Source organism: Melanerpes formicivorus, unplaced genomic scaffold (assembly GCF_026170545.1).
Source record: "Melanerpes formicivorus ecotype bairdi unplaced genomic scaffold, bMelFor1.0.p_v2 SCAF_26, whole genome shotgun sequence".
Lineage (NCBI taxonomy): Eukaryota > Metazoa > Chordata > Aves > Piciformes > Picidae > Melanerpes > Melanerpes formicivorus.
Genome location: NW_027142378.1, coordinates 5787634 through 5805711, shown reverse-complemented (window position 1 = coordinate 5805711; position 18078 = coordinate 5787634). Strand labels below are relative to the sequence as shown.

The window sequence follows — 18078 nt, the reverse complement described above, 5'->3', positions numbered from 1 at the left end:
TGTAAAGAAATATAAATCCAATTGCAAATACTAGACTATTATTATCAGTAACCTAAATATGTCAGTTTGTCAGTAGTGGTGATAAGCATTTATATTAAATGTATAGTTTTGGTGTGGAAACAGTAATGCCTTTTTGTGAATGTGTCCATATTTTTCAACCACTAGCTCATCACCGACATATTTAGTGCTCTATACCTGCCAATTTACAATCTCAGCCCACTTGCCTTCCATTCAGTTAGGATAAAGAGTCTTGCAGTAAAGCATTTGGAACCTTTTGCAGTGAAAATTGAAGTAAAATGTATTTCTACTGGAGAATTAATACATTAATCTGGAAAAGCAAATATAGAAAAAAAACTATTGTATTTTCTGACAAGATTTAGAGGAATAAAGATGAAATACAGAATCATCACATGCTGGAAAAGTTTGAAATCAAGTTCACCAGCCAATTAAAAAGACCTTAATCAGGTCTGACATTTCATTTCTGTACTATCTTGTTATGTTCTTAAATGAATTGATAGATAAAATCCTGTTTTCTCATTCTCAAAAAGAAAATAATAGTTACAAAAAAAGGTAAACCAATCCTGGTTTATTGCATTTGCATTTTACTTTGTTACATTAGTAGCAAAGTCAGTTGTCAAAAAATCAGATTATGTTTTTCTGCATTATGAATTAACTGATACACTGTGTTTGACATGTTTTGTGTGAACAATTTTATTTTAACTTATGCTTTCCTTAAGACAAAAATGTCTTATTCATTGGGCTTGTTCATTGACTCCTTTTCATTATTTTTTTTTAAATTAACTCTTGTAAGGTGATGTGTCTTTCAAAATATTTTATTTTTTTTTCTCTTTTAAAATATATAGGTTGTGCTGAAAAGTGGAATATTAAACATCTTTTTAAAAACTGGCGACGTCTTCACGCACGTGGATGTCTGGTTAGGACTGTCTTACTGTGACGGAAAGTGGAACAAAGTCTCGGTGAACAAGGAGGGCTCCATAGTTTCAGCCAGTATGAATGAACTGAGAGAGCAGACACTAGAACCCCATATTCAGCAGCTGAGAGTAAACTCACCTGTCTACATAGGAGGAATCCCACCTGAGATTCAGAATTTTTATAAAGAGCTGGGGCTTGAACAAGGTAAGATGACACCAAGGAGGACACATTTTCTTATATAACACATCCCGCATAAGGTGGACATTCTGTTTCTGGTAGTGTAACCTCATGAGTATGTAAGCCAATCAGATCCTGGGCTGCATCAGGAGAAGTGTGGCTAGCAGGTCGAGGGAGGTGATCCTCCCCCTCTACTCAGCCCTGGTGAGACCCCACCTGGAGTACTGTGTCCAGTTCTGCAGCCCCTATTACAAGAGGCATGTGGAGGTGCTGGAAGGTGTCCAGAGAAGGGCCACAAGGATGATCAGAGGGCTGGAGCACCTCTCCTATGAGGACAGACTGAAGGAGTTGGGGCTGTTCAGTCTGCAGAAGAGAAGGCTCCGAGGTGACCTAATTGTGGCCTTCCAGTATCTGAAGGGGGCCTACAGGAATGCTGGGGGAGGACTTCTCAGGATCTCAGGTAGTGATAGGACTAGGGGGAATGGAACGAAGCTGGAGGTGGGGAGATTCAGGCTAGATGTGAGGAGGTGGTTCTTCACCATGAGAGTGGTGAGACCCTGGAATGGGTTGTCCAGGGTGGTGGTCGAGGCCCCGTCCCTGGGGGTGTTTAAGAGCAGGCTGGATGAGGCTCTGGCCAGCCTGATCTAGTGTGGGGTGTCCCTGCCCATGGCAGGGGGTTTGGAACTAGATGATCCTTGTGGTCCCTTCCAACCCTGAATGAAACTATGAAACTATAACAGGATTTCTCCCACTACCCCAGTTATCCCTACACATCTAGCTTTACTTAGTTCTGATCCTTTTGTAGTACTGTAAAAATTCTTCCAACCCAGTGATATCTGAAGTGATCTAATTCGCAGGAGGCAAACTGCAGATTAGCAAATGATAATCTAAGATGCCCACCCAAAAGATCTCAAATCTACATCAGAGAAAGACAGTTCATATAAACTTTTTTCACTTGATCAATTTGTATCACTCAGATCTGGAATACAGAACTGGTGGTAGACATTAACCACAGCCATAAGTAAAGGGACTGGATGCTACCATATGGAAGAATTGCAGATAGTCTATTAGTCCGTTTTAGGTGATGCTTGATTCTGTTCTATAAAACATGAGTGCAAACCCCTGAATTTGGATTTTGGCTATGTTACCATGATATTTTTCCATGTTACTGGGGGAGGAGAGACAGTTATGTTCTTACCCATCACTATAATCCCTTTGTTCTGGTCAAATATCTAGGGAAAAGAGACAAGCATTAATTACAACCTGATACTAATGGCCTCCACAAAAGGATGTACTGTATGAAATGTAATCAAAAAAGTGTCTATTACAGATGCTCTATTTACAGTTTCTGTGTGGTTTGGGGTTTTTAAAAATTTTATTCCTTATGAAGCTATTCATTAATCAATGTATTTTTCAGATAGCTTGGGAAAACAAGTAACAGTATGTAAGTGATTAGTAGCCAATCTAGTAAGTGGCTTTGAATGCATGAGCTCACACTGAACATATACATTCAAGTAAGCTCTACAGAGCTCCATGGAAGCCTTGTGATTTCAGAGCTATAGCATAGTTTGAGTCAAATCCATGCACTGCATTCACAGATAGCTAAAAAATATTGGAGTATTCTTCTGGCTGTGTGTATCACATATATTATAATCTTCCTCCAGGTTCTGCATGCATAATATTTATGGCCCAAAAGAGTTAGCCAGTCATAACCTGTCCATGTTGCCTTGTAGCAGATGGTGTAGCCTTTTAAGTGGATGCATTTGCAACTCCTGCAGCAAAGAGATCTGTGAACAAAGAATCTGGGGAAAAAATATCTAAAGTGAATATCTGAAGTGCATATTGAGGCATATCAACAAACATTGTTTTTTTTTTTCCACTGAGTCTCTTCAGTTTGCCACAAACCAAGATGGCTTCTATGAATTTATGTTCAGAGTGTTCCTAAATGTAGGTTTAGATGAGTAAGACTGGGCATTACAGCTTTGAAACAAACATTGTTGGGTTTTGTTTTGGGTTTTTATAGGACTATAATGATGTAACAGTATTATAATAAAATATGGAAACCTCCCCAGCTTAGTAAGTACTTAGAAAAGGTTTTCTCAACTAATGACTGCTTGTTAATTAATTTTGAATAAAGGAATGTAATTTTGCTCACAGTAAATAAAGGCTAAATATCATTCTTCCTCCACTCTACCTCCATATCAATTAAAGTTTTATTTTGAGAGATTTCAAGAATCTGTGGGCCTCTGCATGACCCATTGCATGCCCTTCAGAGAGGCCAAGGTGGAGGGGAGTTGGCAGGAACATTTTTGCAAATTTGTGCTGTGTTACCCATTCTGCAGCTACCTGAAAGTAAGCAAGAGTATTAGGCTGATGTCAGTCAGAAATCTTCAAATAATGCTAAAGGCAGCTAAAGAGATACTAAAAATGTTATAATGGATTATACAGTATGCATCTCATTGCAAATTAAGCAACTGTTAATTTTGTGTAATGATTAAGATGCCTGCGCAAACCAAGACTAATTCTTTCTTCTGCCACAGACTAAGAAATGAGCAGCTCACTGTGGAGTATGAGTTGAACCTAAATTAGGATGCATTCATTCTAAAGAGGAGTCTGTCTAAATTTCTAGTGTTGTGGAGGGAGAAGGTGTTTTAGAGGGTGATTCAAAATAGATGTCTACCTTCAATGCCTCTTTCTTTTTTGCATGATGTATAGATAATAGACTCCAAGATGGGATGGATAAGTACAAATACTACTCTGGCCTGCCACCTTGCAGTGATAAAGGCAGTAGAAGTCCATCAATGTTTTCCTAAAGTTAAGAAAAAAAGCACAAATCCATGAGAGGCTGATTTTTAATTTACAAATTTAATTCTTTATGTACTGAGGTCTTCAGTTTGGGTTTACACTTTATGTTTATATTGCATTTAACATTGAACACTGATTACTATACTCATCTAAAGAACTATTTTGTATCCATGTATTTATTTCTTTGTAAATTAACTATTAGAAATATAGAGAAACTTGAATGACTGCATTCTGCAGTTTCATAGTGGTGTGTATCTGCAACTAATTAAACAGTTTTAATGTTAATACTAATGTTATACACACAGAGGAATATGTATATGTGGAAATAAATATACAATGGGGTTACTTTATTCATTTTTTTTCTTGCAAATGAAGAGTTTGGGGTTGTTTCTAGATTATGTCTGCAAATAGCCTACCAGTTATATCCCCATGAGGATAAACTGATAATTCTGTGATCTCCTGGAGTTAATTATATATTTAATCTATGTGTTCTTCTTAGTTTGAAGAAGAGTGTATATTAACAAAATACTAGCAAGCATCAGAAAGCTGATTTTCAAATTCAGAATCACTTTTATGGTAATAATTTTGTAAGACGGAATACAGAAAACAGAATAGAAAACAGAAAGCTATTTCCTTGTGGAATGGAATGGATGACAATAAAAGTGCAGTTCAGTAAGGCAGGAACTCAACAGCAGAATACTGGGAATTTTTACCAGCTTAGTATCTTGGACTAAATGTCATGTTGGAAGATAACATATTCACATTACAGTCTTTAATGCTGAAAATATAGAATTGAAAGGAACAAAACTGATTCTTAATTAATGACCGGAGCTCTTTATGTGATACTAATCCCTTACTGTTTGCTAGGTTTCGGTGGTTGCATGAAGGATGTTAAATTTACACGAGGTGCTGTCGTTAACTTGGCATCTGTGTCCAGCAGTGCTGTCAGAGTCAATCTGGATGGATGCCTATCAACTGACAGCGCTGTTAACTGCAGGGGAAATGACTCCATTCTAGTATACCGAGGAAAAGAGCAGAGTGTTTATGAGAGTGGTCTACAACCATTTACAGGTAACATGTTAGGTCCTCAAATGAAATACATAATTTTTATTTCATTATGTATTGATGTATTACTGTGCTCAGTGTTTTGTTTTGGTTTTGTTTTTTCCCCTCTCTATACATACCTATGCTCTTTGAAGAATACCTTTATAGGGTGGTTGCTTCAAATGAAGGAGGATCAGTGTCTAGTGAATGGACCCATGTTCGAACAAGAGAATCAGGTAAATATAATTTTAAGGCTTACTTACTCACATTTTTCATTGGCTATCTAATGTCAGGTTGGAGAAAATTCCATCACAGCAATTTGAATAGTGTGAGTTGCATAGCGTTTCTGAAGGAGCTAACTGCTTAGTGCTTTGCATAGGTATCAAATTACTTTTTTTTCAGCTACAAAGTGTTCAGGCAAGCGTTTTCCACACATAACTCCAAGTCTTTTGCAAATACATATTAGAGCATGTAATTATGTGATAGCAAAGAATGTGAAAGTATTGAACTGCTTTAGCTGAGTAAAAACAGCCATGCATCTAGGTATGTTCAGATATGCATGTCTAAACCCACACTGAATGAGTCTGCTGAAGTCAATCTGTCTTTTCCAAAGCATAACTTGGTGATACAAAAAAATTAAATGCAGAGAAAGGAGATACCAGGATAGCAAACCAGCAGCGGAAGATACGAGGCCATGTAGTTGCCAGGGAGAAGAGAGTCTTGTGAAAGTTTTTCCTTACATGAGTATGCTCTCAGTGCTGCTAAATGAAGATTCTTTTAACAAGTAGTTCACAGACTGTATATGAAATTGTGGTTATATTTACTAGAAAAACAGCAGGTGGAGAAGGTTTCAACATAACACCTACTGAGCCTTAAAGATCAACATTTTCCTATATTGTATGAAGAAAATAAAAAGGCCCATTCCTCTTCTGCTCTGTGCTTTTGCAAACCTCATTGACCCACCAAGTTTCTGAAGATTTACAGTTCTTCATGTTTTATTTAACCAACATTCCTTGTTCTGTTAATTGAAACCTAATTGCTTTACATTCTATTAAGAATTCTGTCAAAAAAATCTTTTAATGCAAGGTGCTCAATGTATAATGACAAAAAAGAATACCATACCTGCATAAACATTGGACTTGGGAATGTATTCTTATACAACTTACTGCCAGTATTTCATCTACCACCCAGAAGAGAGATAATGTATGCATATTTTCATATCAAATATCTGACAACTGTAAGGTTTACTATGAATATTTGTGTGCAAGCTGACCACAGCACTGAGCAGTCCCAGTTCCCTGGGGTTGGAGAATAATTGCACTATTTAATTATTTTTGAGTTGGTTTTGCTATGTCCCTTATGAGAAGACCATCTGCTATACAGTACCTTACTTTGTCCTGTGATACACTTCAGAACTAATAAAATCAATATATTACTGCTGTAACTGAAGCTCTTTTCCTGGAATATCACATTTTTACTCTACACAAGAATCAGAACTTCCAGCTATTTTTATACTTTCTTCTTTGATACCTGCCTTATAAAGAACATTGCATATTTTGCATTCATATTTAATGAAACCAAACAATAAATTTAGAACACCCCCCCCACCCAAGAGGTTATTTGATGGTAACTATCAACAGGGCTAGGGAGTCCACATGCATTCACAGCAAGCTCATCATCCATCATTCTGCCATAGTGTTCCTTGGGCCTTTCCTCTGCATCCCTTGTGCAGTCATCTGTGATGAAGTTGTTACTGACCAGACCTTTACTTGGTATAGTAATATCTAATAAATAGCTAAAGATTATGGGAAATGGGGTTATTTTTTTAATCATTATTATTAGCAACTGTATGCCTATTTGGGGTTAGCTTCACAGTTCTCTTAAACACTTTCATTTTGCAGTTTCCCCCCTTTTTCTTTTTTATAAGATGGAATGATTGGAAGCAAATAATTTTGCAGACATCTTACAAATCTCTACTTTGCCCTGAGACAGTTGTTTGGCATTGTGGAAATATGAAAACAAGTGGAAAAGCTTAGTTATTTTTTGAAAGAACTTTCATAAATGTGAATCCACATTTATAAAAGTGTTTCATAGTTGTGGTCTTCTGCATCCTAGGTATCTAACAGATAAATGTCAGTCTTTTTCTGTGTTACAATACTACCTTGCTTCATTCAGTTGTATGATCATAGTGCCTGAACTTTGTTAGCCACATACAATTCACCTCCTCTCTTTGTGAGTTATGCTTAAATATGTTTGATACATTAAATATTTGTGTTTTTTTTAATTGCAACAAGACAAGAAGGAATGTTGTGTAGATGGAGTTTTGATGGTTTTGAAATATAGCTTAAACTGAATAGCTCAAGATGTGCAGTCATATTAAATCAATGCTGAAAAGTTACAACTCTAATAAATTGTATTTATGCTAATGGTTGAGTCTGATTTACTGCAGCCATTAAAAGTGAAGAATAGGGGCAATAGTCTCCTTAGAACTGCCATTTTCTCTATTTTCTATTTTATCCTTCTACAGTTCCACAAAATGTGCCAACTCCCTCAAGAGTTCACAGTATAAATGGTTACAGCACCGAGGTCACCTGGGACAAACCTGCTGGGGTCATAGGTGTAATTGAGAAGTACATTTTGAAAGCATATGAAGAGGATGGTCCCAATGTACCCATCACTAGTGCTGAGTTTGCTGACACTAGTATGCTCACAGGTAAATGTTGCTAAGTGCCATGTTTTTATGCACATCTAATAATATGGGATGGTTATATCTCCTTTTGTGGAGCTATAAAGTATTGCTTGTCTATTTTTGTGTATACACAGCACGGATAAGGTTTGGAAGGGTAATATTTGTGTTAGCATCCACATACATAGCAATGTACTGACTTCAAAGAACAACAGAAATACACCACCAATACTGAAAACCAATTTTACTTAACTTATGCCTTCCCAATCTGTGGATGATGTGGGAGGAAATGCTTTATTTGTTTGGTTTTGTTTAGCATATGCAATTTGGTTTTTCTTCCCCTTCTCTGTTATGTCCAATTTACCTAAACTAATTCTAAAAGTGGGTTCCATAAGGGACTATTTGACCTGATGTATGAAAGCACTTGTTATACTTACCTAATTTTGATCATATAAGAGTAACTGATTTCAGTAGGAACTGGCATGCATTTATTTTAACAAAGTCCTTTGGCTGATACCACTTGGATGTGGAGATGAGTGGTACTGAGTGGTGCTGTCAGTGTGCTAGAGGGGTGGAATATCATCCAGAAGGACCTGGACAAGCTGGAGAGGTGAGCCCAGGTGAACATCATGAGGTTCAACATGACCAAGTGCAGGGTCCTGCAGTTAGGTCGGAACAATTCTCATTATCAGTACAGGCTGGTGGATGAGGCGATAGAAAGCAGCCCTGCAGAAAAGGACTTGGGAGTTCTGGTAGACGAGAAGCTGAATATGAGCACACAATGTGCACTTGCAGCTCAGAAGGCAAATTGCATCCTGAGCTGCATCAAAAGAAGCATGGCCAGCAGATTGAGAGGGGTGATACTGCTACTCTTCTCTGGTAAGACCTTGTGTGCAGTGCTGCATCCAGCTTTGGAGCCTTCAGCACTGGAAAGACATGGACCTGACAGAATGGGTCCAGAGGAGGGCCACAAAGATCATCATGGGGCTGGAACACCTTTCCCGTGAGCTCGAGTTGAGAAAGCTGGGGTTGTTCAGCCAGGAGAAGAGAAGGCTCTGGAGATACCTAGCAGTGGGCTTCCAGTACCTGAAGGGGGTCTGTGAGAAGGCTGGAAAAGAAATGTTTACAAAGGGCTGTAGTGATAGGATGAAGGACAATGGTTTTAAATTAGAGTAGATTTCAATCAGATGTTAGGAACAAGTACTTTACGATGAGGGTGGTGGAACACTAGAACATCTTGCCTAAGGAGGTTGTCAAGGTCCCATCCTTGGAGATATTCAAGGTCAGACTTTACAGGGCTCTGGGCAATCTGATCTAGTGGAGGATGTACCTTCGTACTGCAGGGGTGTTGGGCTAGATGACATTTGGAGGTTCCTTCCAACCCAAACCATTCAATGATTCTATAATTACTAAATGAAGGAATTTGCGACCTTGTGATTTTCATTCCCTGTTGTGCCTAGGCACCACTTAATCTGCTGCTTGCAAACATAACTGTGGGCACTGACTATTTTATTTTTTCCCTACACCTTTTTATATCCATCTGTTGTGTTTTGTTTTAAACTTAGACCAGAAGTTCTTTTGAACAATTCCCATGATCTGTTCTGTGCAGTAGGGTCCTGAGTCATAAGGGGAGCACAGTAGCAAAAATTTATTAATAGCATTCCCCATTTCCCAGACATCTGTCCTGTGTGTGTCAAATTCAGAAGAGCCTGTTGTCAAGAACAAAAGCTGATCTAAATATTAAAGGTAAACTGGGTCTTTAAAAAAGCATAATCCCAAAGTCTCAAAAGCCTATTTCTGACTCCTCAGAAACCAAGATCCTTCAAAACCTGACCCCTGTAATCTTCAAAATGTCAAACTATTTTTTCACTTTCAGCCAAGAAAGGAGTATTCAGCAGATTTAAATCCTAAAATGAGGTTCTGACTGCTTGAACCAATAATTTATTGGATGAGGTAGCATATTTCAACAGGGTGTTCAGGATCTGTGTTCTAGGATAGAGTATAAAGCTAAAGTATAAACATTTTAGGTTCAAGGAATACTGTGCTAGCCTGTCTTGCCTTCAAAGAAACATGCAATAACATTGATACACTTTGGATACAGCTAGTCACACTCAACAGTGTAATAGAGGAGTACTGGGTCTTTACATCAAAGAGTCTTTTACCTAAAGGCAAGGTTGCTTTACTCTGCATTCCAGAACATTCCAGCTGCAGACTTTAAAATTTGGAATATAAATGAGAATCTGTTTAAACAAAAGAAGCCTTAGCATACCCTGTTTCAGTGTAATCTCTGAGCAGCTTTTGCTGCTACTTTCCTTCAGAATCAAAAATACCACAGAATCACAGGATCATTAGGGTTGAACATCATCTCTTCAGATTATCTAGTTCATTCCCCTCAGCTTAAACAAGGTCAGTTGGGTAGGTATCCCATGAACCATGTCCAGATGAGTTTTGAATATCTCCACAAATTAAGATATTTCTCTATGGGGAAGTCTTTTTCAGTATTTGAACCATGCTCACATTAAAAGAGTGGTTTCTTGTGTTCAGGTGGAATTTAGTGTATTTCAGTTTCTGGCTGTTGACTCTTACCCTCTCACTGGGCACTACTGAGAAGAGTCTGGCTGCTTTTTTTTTTTCCCTTTCAATCCCGTATTTATACGCATTGATAGATCACCCTGAGCCTTCTCTTTTCCGAACTGATCAGTCCCATATCTCTCAGCCTTTCCTGTTAAGAGACACATTCCAGTCTCTTAAACATCATACTGGCTCTTTTGTATTATCCACAAACTTTCGGAGGGTGCACACTTTCCTCCTCATCAAGGTCATTAATGAAGCTGTGTAACAGTGTTGGTCCTAGTATCAACCCTTGGGGTAAACACCTATGAGAAAATTGTTTTATAATTCACATGACTCTCGTTGTAGAATTCAGGAGATCAACAAACCCCTAAATTTTACCAGCTCCCTGTTACAGGTAGCAGAGAGCACTAGTTAAATATGCAAATAATGTTTAAATAAAATATGCTGCAGAAGAATCGACAAACATTTAGTATTCCCCTCACAGATTTCTCTTTCAATTCTGCATGTTATTTGTAGTTCATGCTATCTGTGTTGTTGCCACAGTAGCCAAGCGCTAAAGTTGTAGCTGCACACGTGATAACAAGGAAATTGTTGTCAACGGCTTCCCCTCTGAATGCCCATGGTCGCCGTTCCCTCCTTCCCTTGACATGTGTTTATAATTACTTTTCACCTTTTAGTCTTTTATGCTCGGCAGATGAATATCTCAGAAAAAGTTAATTTAATGATTTAATATGGTTAATCAAAGTGGCTTGGCTGTGCCTCAGCTTTGAGACCAGCAAGGGAGTCTCTCAGAAGAGGAGATGGGGCCTCCTGCCAGTGACTGATAGGGCCAGGTTTGCTGGTGGGGCTGCGAGGCTCAGAGAAATCACAGAATGTTTTTTTTTAGTTGGGAGGGACCTTTAAAGCTCATCTAGTCCAATCCCCCTGCAGTAAGCAGGGACATCTTTAACTGGGTCAAATTGCTCAGAGACCTGTCCAATGTGGCCTGGAATATTTCCAGGGATGGGGCATCTACCACCTCTCTGGGCAACCTGTTCCATGGTTGATCACACTCACTGTAAAATATTTCTTCCTGGTATCTAGTCTAAATCTAATCTCTTTTTGTTTAAAAACCATTACTCCTGTTGAAGCACAATTTTCCCTCTCAGGGAGGTCTCTACTGTGACCAAGCAGGCGCTGCCAAATCAGCCTGTGGCTCAGGGACCAGCTTCTGCACCCTGACAACCACCACTGGTGTGTATTTGCTTATGATTTTTGTCTGTTAGGGAAACAAAGGTCTTCCAAGCCACAGAAATGCAGTAACTAAACCACCCCATCCCCTGCCTTTTTTTCCCCCCTTTTCTCTTTAAAGCGAAAGGGTTGGAACAGGAACCCTCTTGTTCAATAATTCCTCAAATTTTATGACTCATACTATACTTATGGTAGAAGATGCTTTAAAAATGCAGATGTATGTGACAGATTGATGTGCACAGGCTTTCAGTCCAGAAATGCATATGCAGAAGATGCATGTACTTAAACAGTTTTTTCTACAATCTGTCAAAAACACAAAGTCAGTTGAGGACTTCCTTTTCTGGTCAGTGGACTGTGATTAAGTGTACTGTGGCAATGATGCATCTCGACACAAGTGACTTTGGTAGACAGATGCTGTATGACCTCAGGCATTCAAGTTGGCTAAATAATCTTTAGATTTGGGGAACAGAGATTTAAAAAAAAAAAAAAATTAAGAGCTTAGAAAAAAGAATTAAGGTAAGTCTAAAAGGTCAAGTGTTGTTTCAATTGTTTTATGTGTATCTCAAAATAGTTCCTAATGAAGTTGTGTGCTGGGGAGGAAACTGAAAAAATCTGGCAAGGAAAAGTCCCCTTGGCAAAAAACACAGTCAGCTTGTGAAACAAATGGAATTTTTGTGGGTAAACTCTGTGACTGACTTTAAGAATCTTAATATTCAGTATTGGAGATGAATTTTCAGGCTGCATATGAAAGTAGTGCTTGGTTATTATCAAAATGAACTAAATTTATTTGGTGAAAAAACCCACAAAGTGAACGGGCCTTGCAAAATTGTTCTCTTGGGTGAGGGAAATAACTTCAGTGTTCATGTTACACCTGTAAGATTAAATAGCTTTTTTTATGTGTATCTGTGAATTGTGTATATATCCAGGTGGATATGGGTGATTTTTGTTGTGGGAGAGCTCCTTCAATAAATGGATTCTTAAAAGTTTTTCTCAATTTATATTCATTTAACACATTTGTCACACAGAGTAAAACTCTGTATGCTATCTATCATAAACAAGTGTGTATTCTCATTTCTCAAATCTGGTGGTGTTTTGAAGCAACTTTCTGTAAAAGCAGGACGACAGAGTGGAATAGTGAAGAAGCTGATTTCATAAAAGATTTTTAAGTGGATGAGGAAGTTACTAAAGTACTGAAATTATCTTGGAATCTGTTTTTCAGTGTTTGTGAACACATTATTAGCCCTAATACCCTAGTGGTACACCAATTCTTTTCATTGATAAGAAGTTCTACTTTTCCACTCAAAATTTGCCAGAATACTGTGGAATCTGGCTGAGCTACCTGAATAGAATAGAATAGAATAGAATAGAATAGAATAGAATAGAATAGAATAGAATAGAATAGAATAGACCAGGTTGGAAGAGACCTTCAAGATCATCACGTCCAACCTATCATCCAACACCACCTAATCAACTAACCCATGTAACCAAGCACCCTGTCAAGTCTCCGCCTGAACACCTCCAGTGACGGCGACTCCACCACCTCCCTGGGCAGTCCATTCCAATGGGCAATCACTCTCTCTGTGTAAAACTTCCTCCTGACCTCCAGCCTGAACTTCCCCTGGCGCAGCCTGAGACTGTGTCCTCTTGTTCTGGTGCTGGCTGCCTGGGAGAAGAGACCAACCTCTGCCTGTTTACAACCCCCCTTCAGGTAGTTGTAGAGGGCAATAAGGTCACCCCTGAGTCTCCTGCTTTCCATACAAGACTTCCCTTTTAGATGTACTGAACAGATTTAATCTTCTTATGTACTGTATGCCTTAGAATGATGAATGAAATGGACATAAAGATGCAACTAACTCTGACTAGTCCATGCATCCATTTTACCATAAATGCATTGTTGACCCTTTTCTCCTCTCCATGTCAATGCTTTTATCCCTTATCTGCAAGAATGAACCCAGTGTTTTCTCTCAGATACAGTTCTAAAACTCCATGTTGAATACTGCAAATAATTAAAGACAATTTAAATAAAAGTGTAAAAAATTAGGTACTAGTTTTGCATATAAAGTGGTCTTAATGTTCTAGGTGTGATTCCAGATCACTCTTTTAGGCTGTTAACTTTGCATTCATATGTAACAAATGACATTATTCAGTTTCATGGGGTCACTGTGTCAAAATGTCTGTGTTAGAACTTCAATTTATTTCTAAAGGTTCTTTGAGTGGGCAGATAGGAGCGGTGTGTTAGAATGATTTACTTTCTCTGATTTCCCATGTGGATTTTAAGGCTTGGAATGTCATTTGTGATGTAAAGTCTAGATGTATTCAGCTTCCCAGCAGTGGCAGGCTGAATGAGTGGGACTCATATCCCAAATGTGGGAGGCTGATCCACTTCTTAAATATTGATGATGCCTCTAATTCTATCTCCTGATCAAAGTGACAATTTATCTACCTCCCTCCCATTAACACCATGAGAATATATGCATGTGTAGTTCATAGATTCATAGAACACTTTGGGTTGGAAGGGACCTCAAAGATCATCTAGTTGAAAACCTCCTGCCATGGGCAGGGACAGCCCCCACTAGACCAGATTGCTCAAGGTCTCATCCCACCTGGCCTTGAACACCTCAGAAAGCCTGATGGACTCTTACCAGATCAGCAATTATTTGGGACAGACAAAAGATGTCAGTCTGAGAGTGTGGTAACTGAAGAGTTATGGAAAGTTTTTTAAAGCTGTCATCAACTTAATTGGCTTTGTTTTTAATATTTTTTTTTTTAAAGTATTTTGCTGTGCTATAAATTAATTCCCGTGTATCACTGATGATCTTTGCTATGGGACTGCCGACTTTGTACGCTAAGACAGTCAGGCTCTGAGTGTAAATTTCACTGGCTGACTAAAAGTGCAGAGGAAATGAGTGGGTAATGAGAGCAGAGCAGCCAGTTCTTTAATTGAATTAAAAGCCGGGTGACACCAATGCAGACACCTGTCCAATTACAGACAGGCCAAGGTGTTTACCATTGCTGTACAAGCGATTTGAAGATGACAGAAATCTTTCCGCCCACAGATTAACATAATGAAGGAGAACAGATTACAGTGGATGCTGGCCAAACAGATAGGTTGGCAGCTGAGAAAAAAGTAGTTTGCTGAAGTATGTAAATAAAATCTGTGCACTTTCTATTGCCTACCTATGGAGCACGTCTCTTTCTTTGTTGAAAGAAAATGGTGTAAGAGTATGTGGGAAGGAAAAACAATAATTAGGAAATTAACAAATGAATTTTTTCCGTTGCTGCCTTTGTTGAATGTATTTTTTTACATGAACCTGCTGTTGCAAAAGGGTTTATTTGTTGTTTTTTTATTTTCAAATTCTTAGTCCCCTTCACAAACCTACATATGCAATGTGTGCACTGTTGTGCTTCAGATGCTTTATATATAAACTTTCTATTTTGTCAAAGTAAACCAAGCAGGCCAGTCCAAACCTATAGCTACAGGCATCTTTCTGGGTGTGTGCTACTGCAGCTCTCAGTGCCTGAAGCCATCAGTAACCCCACAAAACATTTTCCATCAGGAGATGCAAGGAGCATTAATTCACTGCTTCATAAGAATAGAATGCTACAAGTACTAAATGTACAAATAAAACTAAATTGCTCTACAAAGCACAGCAGAGTGAATAGAGAGATAGCATATACCATGCTTCTCTTGACTGAGAGCTTGCAAATGTCACAGAGGATTTGGTTTCTGCAAATGTTTATTTGCCAAATGTGATTCCTTTAGTACCTGTTATACTTGTTCTTGGTTAACCCTTTATGATCTGGAAATGAGTGCTTTGTACTAAGTCTTACACAAAAAAAAACCCATTTTTTTTTTGACTGATGAAATGTCCATGCTGAAGAATTTATTGTAGATTCTAATATTCCAGCTTTACAGGGCTAATAGTGATTTACAACATCATTATTTCCTGTTTTCTGCTTTTTGAATGCTCTTAAAAATATTTGCCTTCCATCAGAGGAAGGTTTAGAGGCACATTCACTTGGATGATGGCTGACACAATCAGTGGCACATTTACTTTAGATAGTAGGATGGCAGTACAGCTTTCCACTTTTAACTGGAGATTTGCAAAATAAAAACTACAACCAGAGAGAGCTGATTCTGATCAACTGGTTTTAGTTTAACACTGCTCTGAAATAAATGGAGTTACTTCTGAATACCCCTTAATCTAAGAGTGGAACTGGCCCTCAGAGCAGTGAAATAGAAAGATTACTGCAATGCCAACCATTTGGACCGAAAAGAAGAGACACAAGAGGAAAAGACAAAACACAAACATTACAAATTCAGTGGAAGCTAATCTCATATCTTCCATGTGAACAAACCTATTAGTAAACACATTATAGACATTCACAGACTTTTATTGTCTCACTCAGAAAATAGTATATTTATACTGTAACTGTTAACTTCTAGCATCAAATTCTCCAGGGCTCTTTTGTGAGTATAAATTGCTTAAGTAAGGAAAAAAGACTTTTTTTTTTTTTTAATGAGACTAAAAGTTATGGTCCATTCCATGTGGTAACTCAATGAAGAATAATGATAAGGAGTAATTTCTACTTCCTGGTTTTTTACATGTAATGCTGAGGAGGTTTGCAGTCTTAGTGTACTATGGAATGTTTGGCCAAGAGTTATGGTTCTCCGGGATGCTGCTGTTTTTCATGCTGCTTTGCAAATCTCAGTGTCAGACAAGCCCAAAATATCATTGTTTGGTATATTTATTTTTTTTTAATGAAACACCCCATTGATTTTACTAAAAGCTGTGAGAGTCAAGGTGAGAACGTGGTTTGAAATAAAACTTGACATGAATTTTCCTTCTTTCAATTGCTTCTTTATTTTCATTCCCTATTATTTTATTATCAGGTCTACTTTGAGATGAGAACTCCTGATGTTTCTGAATATGACTGTAAACTACATTTTTTTTCCATGTAATCCTTTTGTATATTGCAGTTCAAAATATTGTGTAACTTCCGGAAGTGGTAAGCGGTGATTTGTGGCATTCGCTACTATAGGGAGCCAATCGATATGTAGGAATCTAGTAACTCTCTCCACTAACATAAGCAGGACCTGAAAAAGCATAGGATTAGAGAGTTTTGGTTTTGTTTTGTTTTTTGTTTTCCTGTAAATCCTCGGGTACTGTGTCACCTGAATTATGATGCTCTTAGTAGTATTGCAAATATGTGGTCTATATGCTGTGGGGCAGAAGTGGAATGTTTCACAAAAAACAAAAGATATTTCAGTTTATGGATGAATAGGGGAACACTGGAGAGGAGGCATCAAAATTTTTTTATTCTGTGGGACAGGGAAAATTCACTGAAAAAACCCCAAAATGACTAACTGCAAAAACTTTGAGGCAAGGACTAAGAAAAAGACTCCTTTACTATCGTAGTGATACTAAAATATACACCTCAGTCTAGAAGCATTATTTGTTATAGTGAGCACAACTAAAGACACTTAGCAGCATCATTACTATGAAAAATGGAATAAACCACCCTTTATTCTTAATTTGTTTTGCAAACTTCAAGTCATGACATAATAGGAATGAAACCTTAAAATAGTTTTTCTTTTCTGCCTGTTGTGGTGGAAGCCCATAACAGAAAACTTTAATTTTTCACTTCTGTCTATGTTTGTATGTAATTAGTCTGTACACTGTACATGCATAACACCTTGCTTTCTTCTGTTGCAGGCATATTGACAGGCTTGCATCCCTTCACAAACTATGCTGTAACCCTAACTGCTTGCACTTTGGCTGGCTGTACTGAGAGCTTGCATGCATTGAACATCTCCACTCCACAAGAAGGTAAAGTAATTTCAAAGGTCTTGACTTCCACATTTCAGTCATGAATAATAAAACAGGAGAAGAGCTAAATGCTGCAAAGCCATTTGCTGGAAACCCCCAACCTAATTTGATGACAAAGTGCATTGCCAGACCATAATTGCTCCATTTTTTGGGGGGGTGCGAAAATGAATCAAACTCCATACCCTTTAATGACATGCATCTTTAATAGCTGTAATGCAGATTAATGGGCTTTTTAATTGCTGTTACATTGTTCATGCAAGAGCCTTGTCATTAATATGAAGCATCTGAAAGATTAATGAAAGCTTCCTCATTTTACTATGGCTCAGAAGTAAATCTAGAGACAGTCTGACTAAAAAGAATTGATTGTATGGCACAGTATGAAATTGAGAATCAAATGGTTGATTTTCATGGTTTCTTTTAACTGCTAAACACCAGCAATAGGCAACAATTACTTCAGTGTGATGAAACCTCCAAATGTCGATTGAGTTATTAATCACTGTTCAGATTTTGCCTTTTTTTCCCCCTTGTACAATTGTACTTTTGCTCAGACTTAAAGATTGTGTGTGTAAATTAGTGTTATGCTTACACTAAGAATTAGAGCAGGAAGAAATAGAAACTACATTATAGTTCAGACAAGATATTAGGCTGATAAGTAATACACATAAATTGCTGGAGCAAATCTTTCTAAAACATCTGTGACATCTAACTCCATTCTCAATTACACATGAAGTCCACATGTCCTGGTTCTGCCATCCTAAAACCATGTCAATTCAGTTAAAATCATCAGTTACACCTAAT

The 18078-nt window shown here is 37.9% G+C and overlaps 1 protein-coding gene across 1 annotated transcript in view; it reads left to right on the top strand.

Moving 5' to 3' along the window:
• USH2A (usherin) overlaps positions 1-18078 on the top strand; it is a 378576-nt gene that overhangs the window by 145775 nt on the left and 214723 nt on the right. The window contains exons 26-30 of the mRNA XM_068153470.1: positions 864-1137; positions 4783-4986; positions 5115-5195; positions 7487-7672; positions 17167-17280. Of these exons, the coding sequence (XP_068009571.1) occupies positions 864-1137; positions 4783-4986; positions 5115-5195; positions 7487-7672; positions 17167-17280 (859 nt within the window). The remainder of the gene's footprint in view (positions 1-863; positions 1138-4782; positions 4987-5114; positions 5196-7486; positions 7673-17166; positions 17281-18078) is intronic.